The sequence below is a fragment of the Lactuca sativa genome, chromosome 1 (assembly GCF_002870075.4).
Source record: "Lactuca sativa cultivar Salinas chromosome 1, Lsat_Salinas_v11, whole genome shotgun sequence".
Taxonomy (NCBI): Eukaryota; Viridiplantae; Streptophyta; class Magnoliopsida; order Asterales; family Asteraceae; genus Lactuca; species Lactuca sativa.
This window is the reverse complement of record NC_056623.2, coordinates 49,222,910-49,233,822: the sequence shown is the minus strand read 5'-3', so window position 1 is coordinate 49,233,822 and position 10,913 is coordinate 49,222,910. Positions and strand designations below refer to the sequence as shown.

At 35.5% G+C, this 10,913-nt stretch overlaps 1 protein-coding gene across 1 annotated transcript; it reads right to left on the bottom strand.

The window, feature by feature from the left end:
* Positions 1-922: 922 nt before the first annotated feature.
* On the bottom strand, positions 923-2,545 carry LOC128127192 (tetrahydroberberine oxidase-like). The gene has a single exon (XM_052765618.1). The coding sequence runs from the start codon at positions 2,543-2,545 to the stop codon at positions 923-925; it is 1,623 nt and encodes a 540-aa protein (XP_052621578.1).
* Between the last annotated feature and the right edge of the window lie 8,368 nt (positions 2,546-10,913).

The following is a 10,913-nucleotide window of genomic DNA, read 5'->3' as shown; positions in this document are numbered from 1 at the left end:
AAATATTTATGATCAACAACATTGTTATTAACAATCAGTTTAAACAAGTGGTCAAGGAAAGTGAAAACAATAAGAACCTACTTTCATGTCCATATTTAATATACAGTCTGTTTTCTTGGGAAAATTTCAAACACTAGCAATCTACTTACATTTTATAATACAATATAGATATTATGAAATGCAATACCGAAAGACACAACAAAGATCATCCGTTGTATCCATTGTTCAAGGGTCCTGACAAAAATACACAGTCGGGCATCTGCATAACGACCAACGTGTGACATTCACAACGCTGCCAACAAATGGTCATATACCGTATAACTATTCATCCCCATTCTTAACCCCAAGTTCTTGAGTATGTAATTGTACTTGGAGCTTCTAGAAACAAGGTTTGAGTATGTTGTTGTACTTGGAGCGGCTAGCAACAAGGTATTGCGACCGGACAAAGAACTACACTAATATTCGTCATTTCTTGACCCCTCATATAACATTACATATATGTAGTTCCCTTATGATATATTCCATACAATATACAATTACACCAACAAGTACTTATACAATAAGTTTTATCAACCATACGAGTTCCAACACAGGATAGTTTCCATCATCCAACTTAAACCCAAGCCAAAATTAGAAATTATCGAAGACGTCTTAAGAATTAATTATATCAAATTTATTCATCAACACAAAGTATAACCAAGAAATATAATAACCAAAAAATGCATTGATTAGAATAAATCATAACCAATTCATATAAAAATTACAACCATTTAACAGTTAATTTTAGATATTCTTTTAAAACAGAGCGATATTATGAGTACGTTAGACTTATTGGTAGTTTATTAAAAAAAAAACAAAAGAAGTAAGACCCTAATTTGGAGCCTTTCTCAAGAAAAAGGTGCCGCGTGTAGAGAGAGAGGTGTTAGAAAACAGGGATACTTTGTGGACGCCGGAAGAAATTATCCGGATCAACTTTGGCCTTGATTCGAATCAACTTCTGAAAATTGTCCCTTTTCCAGTACCTCTCACCCCAAAGACTGGCTTCTTCATAATTAGAACTTCCAACACCCAAATCTAGATCATTGTAGTTGGAATATGCTTCTCTTGGGTTCTTTGAGACATAAGGCGTCAATAACTCGTCCAAGCTTCGAAGCCACATTATTCTCTTGAGCGATGTAGGGGTCGTGTCTGAAGTTTGACCGTTAAAATTAACAGTCTTGAGAATCTGTAACAACACCCCAGCTCTATGAGGATATGGAATTGCTGACTCTGAGTAATCAGCCATCCTTCCGCCAAAAGGATTGATCATGAGAAGTGCCGATCCGTCGTTTTGCATGAGCTTTCTCCATATCTTTCTTAGACCGCGTATGGGAATTGGTGTCCGGACATAGTCTGATTTGCTTTTATTGTTCAGCTTGGCTATAGCAGACCGGTTCGTGAGGATCTCAATTGGGGTGGAGCTTGGCAGGCCCCAAAACACAACGGTCGATTGGATGCTTCTAATTTCTTCACAAATCTCTCGTCTAACACCGAGCTCAGGAAATTTTTCGTCCAGCAACGGAAGCAATGTGTCCCTTGTGCCCTGATAAATTCCTTCGAACATAATCCGTATGGTTTTCTTGGTGGTGTTGCCAATATATTCGGCAAACACCTGAGTTCTTATGTGTAGATTTCTATCAATAGTTGGCGCAACGTATTGATATTTATGGAAAATTTTGGTTGCCCCTTCTTCCAAAGTTTTATTCAGTATGAATACAGTTACTTTTTCTGGAACCGGAACCAACCTGAGCTTCCATGCGAGAACGATTCCAAAACTGGAAGCACCACCTCCTCGTATTGCCCAAAACAAATCCTTACCCATGGACTTCCTGTCAAGAATATTTCCATTGACATCCATAAAGCGAACGTCCACAACATTATCAGCAGCAGTACCATATTTCCTCAGTAGGTTTCCGTAGCCACCACCGCCCATGTACCCGCCAACACCCACCGTGGGGCAAACACCTGCCGGGAAATACAAGGTGTCGGTCTTCTGAGAAATACTGTAATAGAGTTCACCAAGCACAGCACCTGGCTGGACCCATGCGCTCCTGTTAGCTACGTCCACGTCTATAGACCTCATGTTGGTGAAATCAAGCATAACAAAGGGAACATCAGCAGTGTATGATAGGCCTTCATAGTCATGGCCCCCACTCCTGATCCTCATCTCGTACCCATGTTTCTTTGCGCAGAATAGAGCCTTTTGGACAAGTGTTTCATCCACAGGTGTCACGATGATTGATGGTTTAGGAGTCGAGGGTTTAAGGAACCTAGTGTTTTGCACTGCGACTTGCCAAATGGGAATGAAAGAAGCATTGACAGGTGTGATAATGAGCTGCTGAGAGAAGGAGGTGACATTGTTGGATTTGGGCTGTATGCAACTTATGAAATTTTCCGTACCTGGTGTAACATCAACAAGGGAAGATAAGTTTGCCCATGAGTTAGAAAAGGAAAGACAAAGAACCAGAAGGAAGACACAGGAGCGTATTTGAGAGTACTTCTTCATCTTAATTTGATTGGTTTGAATATCGATGCCAGTGTCTTATTTATAAACACTATATATAGGGCATACAGTTGACTTCAAAAACGGGATATAAAAATGGTGAATTCAAATGGGGTTAGAAAAAACCTAGAAGCAGCTTGCTGATTAGAATTTATCAAAAGGTTTTAAATGGAAATTGATTATGATCGTAAGTGGCGTCTTCAAACTAATTAAAAGCTAAATAAATTATCCTTAATTTTACATTATACTATATGTTGTGTGTGTCTGTGTGTCTGTGTGTTTAAACTAAATTCACATAACGATTCACAAAACAAAATTCTTTAGTCAATGCTGACCTAAACACATTGAGTTGAAATGGTAAATTGCGACCTCACATTCTGATTCCTAACGGAATAGTCAATTCCGCTCTCTATATATCTATCATGATACACTTGATTAGTTAACGTAGATTCCATTTCATGTTTTCAACAAGAAAATTGCGGTCTGGATAGTAAAGTTTTTTAGGTATTAATCTCGTCAAATATACTCATTTAATTTTCAAAAGTGTTTAAGATATGTGCTTCCTGTTAACGACGACCATTCATAAGTAATTACAAGTTCGAAAATTTCAATAATACCCTTTGAATCAAAAGTCAACGGAGGAAATAATGAAAACACTAATTACAAAATATACGATAATTTGGTGACTCAGATCTATATATGGCATTTTCTTATTAATTTATAAAGAATAGAGAGGATGATGACTTCATATCGGGTTATAATTAATATTTAATGAGAACTCAAATGGAGTTAGAAAAACCGACCCTAGAAGGACCTTGGTGATTTGAATTCTAAAAAGGTTTTAATTAAATGAAATTCATTAATAAGATCATAAGTGGCGTACGTGTTAAAAGCAAATTATGTTATCCTAAACTTAAGTTATATATGTATGTATGCATGCATTTATGTATGTATGTATGTATGTGTTTGTAAAGCTAAATTGAAATAACTCAATAAGCATCCACAAAAACAGCATTCTTTAGTCAACATCCTTAATTGCTGATCTAAGCATATTGAGCTGAAATAGTAAAATATGACCTGGCAATCTGTTTTCTAATGGAATAGTCAAATAGAATCTAAGATGCAGTTGATTTCGTTATAATATATCGATTCCGCGATTCAAAAAGAAAACTGCCGCATAGATAATATGAAATTGTTTTCAGGTAATGTACGTTGTTTAACTTTTTGTTGAATGTTCAGGAATACGTAATTCAGATATGTGCTTCTTGTTAAGGACGAGCTATTACTTTTATAATTACAAGTTCTGAAGATGTCAATAATACCATCTGAGTCAAAAGTCAACGAAGGAATAAAAGTCAAGGAAAGATATGTGCTTCCAGTTTTTTTTTCTCATATAGTTTGAACCACGGCATGCATGCAGACTGTTGAGGTTGATTAAAGCTATGATATTTAATATTAGGCTAATGATATGGAGGACTTTAATTCGAAGACTTGGCAAAAGTTTTGTTAGAAGAAATGAAAAAGTTAGAATGGACGTCATTGATTAGAAAATTGTTTTCACGGTATGGTGTCTTATTCTTATAATATTCACAGGCAAATTCCATATTTAATTTTCAATTATTTTATTTTGTCTAAGTGTCCGTTTTAGGCTAGTTTATGTTTCGTTTTGATGGTGCATCAACCCACAATTCATGCCTAGACAAGTATGATACGGTGGCAAATTGTTTATAAGCCTTTGCATTTAAAGGTTTCGAGAACCGATTTAAAGACACCAAACTGATCAAAAGCATAGACGAACATATAAACAACTAAATTTTGTTTGGGCGGGCGGGAAGTTGAACCTTGAAAAACAAGATATTATTATTAATCGTAAGATGGTCATATTTGGGCGATCCTCCATATAAGTCGGTGAATGTTAATGCCTCTACACCTATTTGACACCAGATCGATGTTGGGCGGGGCCCAATTAAGGGCAGAGGCCCAATATGTGTTTATTACGTATGTTATATGGTATTTTGGGGAATTCATTAATATTTGTACTTACGGTTTTCGGTTTATATTTAAGGTACTTTTGGTTCAAATTGTAAGAGTCTGGGATGATTGCAGAGCACACACCACCTCACTTCATTTTGGCTGTATGACAATGTTTTGGATTACCATTTTACTAATTTTAAAAATGATATTTTTGGGTATTATTTTTGAGACGTTACAAATTGATATCAGAGCCTTAGTTTGAGGGATTCGGACATACTCTCGGGTGTGTCTGAACTCAAACTGAGGATTTGTTAAAAAAATTCAAAAAAAAGGGAAATATTTTTACAGAAAAAGGTTTACTAACACAAGTAAGGGTGTGGTGGATGCAATCGACCGAGCTCAAGTAAGTTTTCCCAAAATACTCATACATGTTATCTAATATGATTTGATTTGTGAATCTGTGAATCGCATGCTAGTTAGGGCTAATGATATGCTCAGTGTTTGCATGATAGAATTCTAGGAGAGGTGCTTTTGTATGCTTATTGTATGAGCATGTAGACCAGTACTGATCAGTCAGTGATATGATGCCTTGATTAGGTTATGTTTGGTTCTGATTACTCGATGCTCGAATGTTGCTTGCTTTGTGCTTTTTAGGAGTTCTCACTAACATTAGCTAACTAGTAAGCCAATATGTAAAGTTGCATATGGCAGAAACTAAATAATTTTACAAGGTTAGGTTTTAACTCTATTGGGCAGCTCTTGTTTGACTCCAATCATTGTAGTGTGAGACCTTTCATTCGAAGAATTTTTTGTTGTCAGTGATATGTAATTGTATTTTTGAGCATGTTAGAGGGTGCAGGTAGGAGTCCCCTCTACTGCAGATGGCAGAGAGTGGTGTGGTGGTTGTCCTAGGAGAACCTAGGAAGAGATTTAGTATCGGGAACCCTATATTGATGAGAGTTAATAGTATGGATAAAGAGTGACCTGGCGGATTCAAGGAAAACCTTGAGGAAAGTACGGATAGATATGCAAGGCAATATGGGACCGTACTAACAGAAGCAGAGAATTCGTACTCGAGTCAAGGAGAGCTGTGATGAAACCAGGAAACTTGTGGAGTATAAGATCACTCAACAATATATATATATATATATATATATATATATATATATATATATATATATATATGTGTGTGTGTGTGTGTGTGTGTGTGTATGTGTATTATGATGGTTTGTATGGTCTATTTTCAGTATGTGACTCTTCGAGGCATACCGGTTGGTATTTCTGGTGCTAGTGAGTGCTCAAGCCCAGGTTTTGGAGCCGGGCAGTTGGATGATCAAACACAGGAGTTCATTACGTCTGAGATTATGCCTTGCATTCTCGAGCAGACTCCTGTGATCTTCGGTACGATCAAGTAGGGTATGGTGGAGCTGTTGGAGGAGCGTTTGGGCTCTTTCCATTCTGAGATGGTGACCTTGATAGGGGCGCATTCATTGACCTTCATGGAGTTTTGGGCATGTGAGGCTCTTGACTACTACGAGGAGAAGAAACCGACATCAAGTAGGTAATGGTTAGCAGATGTTGCTAACGTATTTCGCACCAGCAGTTGTGTGGATTGGCAGTATCCTAACCATGATGAAGTAAGTCCATGGGTTGTGTTTGGTATGTCAAACCTAACAAACAAAGAATGGGAAATAAAAATCAATTCTTGTTTGAAAATGGTAGTAGTAGTGTTGTTAAAATCTCGACTAGGTTCTGAATCTCCAATTAGTCCTTAGGCGTTACCCAACCGACTAAAAGACCCCTAGATATTAATCTATGCCTACACAATGAGCGAAGCAATAGCAAACGATGAAATTTTAACATTTTGTAGAAGTTATATGTCAACAAAAACTATTTGAGGAATGACTGGTGTTGTATTAATCATAATAACCTATTTGTTATGATATTAGTGGTATTTACGAACTTTGTTACGAAATTAGTCATCTTTAATTATTTCTAAATTCAACAAGTTAGCGATTTAGGGTCCCCGATGAATCCCTCAATTAATCTCAACCTAGCCGATTAACCCCTTAACCTTAGTCCACCGACTAGCTAACGTCGAGTGTTTTTTACAACTTTAGGTAGTACATAGTAAATATGTGTAACATCCCGTTTGTTAAATAAATAAGTAGATAAAAAATCAATAATAATAGTAGCCTTGAATGTGGAATAATTCATAAAACCGGGACATATATAAGGAACATAACGCACATCATTTGATCATATACGAAGATTAGGACACGGTCCAACCATTCAAAACTGGGTCATATATGGCTAAAAGAGCCCGATTCCAATCCCTAAACCGGGTCATATAAAGATTAAATATGGACCGGTTTCATTCAAATAACCGAGTCTTTTTCAAACTTGCAAAAACCAACTATAATCACATTACCGGACAACATGATTATAAAAATGTTGTGTTGCTGAGATGAGTTCATCCCTTTGACAATTTTGCCCCTGGTTTTGTCTTGCATCTGTGTGGTGGTTTCTTTTGGACACTACTAGAAAAACAGCCTTTTACGACGCTCATTGCGCGTCGTAAAACGCTCAGACGACGCGCAAATGCGCGTCAAGGAAGGCCCTGTCATAAAGAGAGACGACGCGCTTTTGCGCGTCGTCTATAGACAACGCGCATTTACGACGCGCATTTATGACGCGCATTGACGACGCGCGGTTATGACACGCAATGTGTATCAAGGAAGGCCCTGTCATAAACGAAGACGACACGCATTTGCGTGTCGTAATCTTACGACGCGCGTGTTTATGACACGCAATGCGTATTAAGGAAGTCCCTGTCAAGAAAGGTCATGTCATAAATAAAGACAACACACATTTTTGCGTATCGTTATTTTAATTTTTTTTAATTATTTATAGATATACTAGTTTTCAAATTAAATTTTCATTTTCATAATAAAAAATAAAATACCATATACAAAAAATACAATACATTGCACAAAATTTAATGTCATACAAATAATCCTTCCAATAGTAGACAAATGTAACATTTCATGGAAAGATAAAACAAATCAATAGTTGTAACAAAAATTTACAAACTAATTAGATACAAGAAATATCAAAAAAATACCCTCAAATGGTTTTCAAAGTCCAATCTCCATGTCAGCTCTTCAACTCACTTCTCCATCTTCAACTCACTTCTCCATTTTGTTCTTAGGTTCTGTAAGGGCTAGCTCCAGCATCTCTTGCAGTTTCAAAGGCAGAAAGAAGAACACAACGTGATATTATTTTGCCATTGGAAAGCTATGTTAACTTTTTTTTTTTTTTTTTTAAATTTAGAAAAACAATATGCTTCTCTAAGATATTATCCAACAACAATGCTAAAACGTGTTTAAAAGTTAAATGCAAAAAAGAGAACCTGTTCTATGACAATTCCATTAACAGGCCTAGAAAGAATTGCACGTCCTTTATACCCCTTTCAGATTGTGGAGCTTTTTCAGACTCAACTCCATCCTACAAAATACAACATCAATCAAGAAAAATATATAAGTAAACATGCAAAACCACAAAACTTACAATAAAACATAATATTATAGCTATTAACGATATATTAACCACACCTTTTGCCTCGACACTGTTGTTGCAAGCTTAGAAGATTTCACTTGCTGCAAGGTAACCTCCACAACTTTAGTCCCACACACAAAATTTGGGTGTGATGTGTTTATGTAATCCATCTACCCAAAAAAGCAATATTTTCAGCCATGTCACGATAAAAATAAAAAATAGAGATAATGATACGTACCTCCATTTCAACTATGTGCCCAATCATGGTTTTAGAAGGCTGAAGACCATCACTTAAAAAATTCCCTATGAATCAGTCAGCTTAGTGTCCAATTATATGAATCTTGCACATTGAAGGCTTGGATCTAGTAAACAAGCAATTTGTCGTCTAATTAGAACTTCAAATGGAAACTGCTCATGCAAGAGACTCTGCTCTCTCTGTTTTAGGAATTTTATAAATTCAACAGAAGAGATTCACAACTTTACATTAAAAAAACACATCTTTAAAGATATAGTTAATTTTGCATTCAATGCAAAATATCTGAAAATAAAAATTCATGTAAGACATGATATTCTTTCAGAAAGTGTCAAAATTTGAATAAAAATATAAAACATGAATTTTTAGAAAGATTAAAAAGAAGTACCTGTAGAGCCATCTTTGAATGAGTTGTGTGGACACTCAAATTGTAGTAGATTTCCAAAAAGAAAATAGAAAAAGAAGAACTGGATATACCCTTTTCTTACCTGGCCTGTGTCAATAAGTTGCACAATTCGGACAAAAACCTGTGTATCATGGTAAGGTAGAGCACATAAATTCAATTCATCAATGTTGTATACATGAATCCTGTTGAATAAAATGCAGAATAGCATAATAACTGATATGTTGACATACGAAAATGTGAAATGACATGAAAAAGTGAAGCTTGAATGGTAATACATACTTGTATCTACGGATTAGATATTTGAGTGTCCTTAGTGCTGAAGGTAACTTAAAATGTCCGGACAGCAGCCTCAAATAAGTTCTCGATCCAGTTCTCTACTCTTATGAAATCAAGACCACCTCAACTTAAAGGTACCTGTTGCAAGTGAAATTTGTGCCACCACGACACTCCCCTTTCCACTTTTCGGGAATTGGTCGGAGGCCTTCATCACTGAAGCTCTCTGAATTTGGCCATATTCCACTGTCTATGACACCAATAATCGAGTTGCTCTCACCAACGAGACTTCGTTCAATTGTTATTGGAAATCCAATGAAGTCCCACGACCTCGTTGTCTGGAGGTGCAACTTTTGACATGGGAATACGGAGACGATCCCTTCATAACCTGCATTTAATTAGGGTTTTAGCCAATCTTAGCAAAGCATATACTACATATATATATATATATATATATATATATATATATATATATATATATATATATATATATATATATATGTGTGTGTGTGTGTGTGTGTGTGTGTGTATCTACATCCACAATTAGTCAATTATATATAAAAGTTCATGTGGATCGTATCGAGTTCTTATTTTCACAGTTTATGATGTCATTTTTGATGCATCTCAAATTCTGTGTGGTTAAGAAATTTTGATTGATGGAAAAAGTAGTCATACAAACGCACTCTCACTGAATTAATTAAGAGGCTGTGTGCGATCAATACTAAAATTGAACCATTGTAACTGTTTTGGAAAATGTTTCTCATTTGTTTTGTTGCTTTCTTGTTTCTTAATTTTGTATAATTATTTTGTCAATTTTATGTGATTATTTTGTCTGTTACTTGTATTTTTGTTTCATGATAAATTCTAAAACTTGAAGGAAATCTAAATGAAGCAAAATCTAGTCATTGATACTTACCAGCCAACTTTCGTTTTTCTTCTTGGGAGAGATAGGCAGCAAATCCATTAAAGCTTTTTTGGTAACCCCTTATCAGGGCTTTTCTTGAGAACCTGGTCCCATTTAAAGATATAAACAAAACATATTTGTGGTTTCAAAAATGAAAATGCAATTCAAAGAAATACCTAGGGCTGGTAATATTTTTCAAGATTTCAAAGTGATGCAAAGAAGGTGAATATTCTCCTTCTAGAAGAAATCATGTAGGCAATAAAAACCTGCAGAAAAGATTAATTTGCATTAGAATCACGAGTTAAATCAAAGATTAATTTACATTAAGTGTTGTCTATAAACAATATCTAAAAAAGGACGGTAAAATTGGGGAAAATTCAAGTAAAAACCAAACGAGGGAAATTTGTAAAATTGATACAACTTAATAAGAAAGACTTTTCTATTAAGTCATTGTATCTGCATTAAGTCAAAAGAAACACTCATATATAGCATTCATGTCCCTATTAAGTAAAAAAAAAGAGACAGAACCTTAGCTAGGTCAAAGGAGCCGAGTTTTACTTCAATAAACATACGATGAAAGGGGCAAAAGATATGGGTCCTACACAAAAAAGTATAAATCTATCAACAACCAACATGACAAAAACAAAAAAATTAAACATGAGACGCTACAATACCGATGTCTTTCCACCTAAGAGAGTTCCTAATTTTTTTCGTCTGTTTAGTGTGCTCATCACTTTTTTATGACGACAACAGATACATATGTATAGGAAAGTTAAATTCCAAGTCAAAGCAACAAACAATTCAAATTCGAGAAAAGTTAAAATGTGACAAATTTATGTTAGATCACCTCCACAAGCTCTTTCTCCACATCATCATACTCAGAATTTCCAGGATCATCCTTCAAAAGCTTCCTGACTTGATTGTTAACAAGGAGTTCTTGCAAGTTAGTACACAGTGTATGACATTTATTCAGAGTGAAAATGAAAAATGATCTTTGTTTTCT

Coding starts and splice junctions, on each gene's coding strand:
- LOC128127192 (XM_052765618.1), bottom strand. CDS start 2,545: ATGAAGAAGTACTCTCAAATACGCTCCTGTGTCTTCCTTCTGGTTCTT.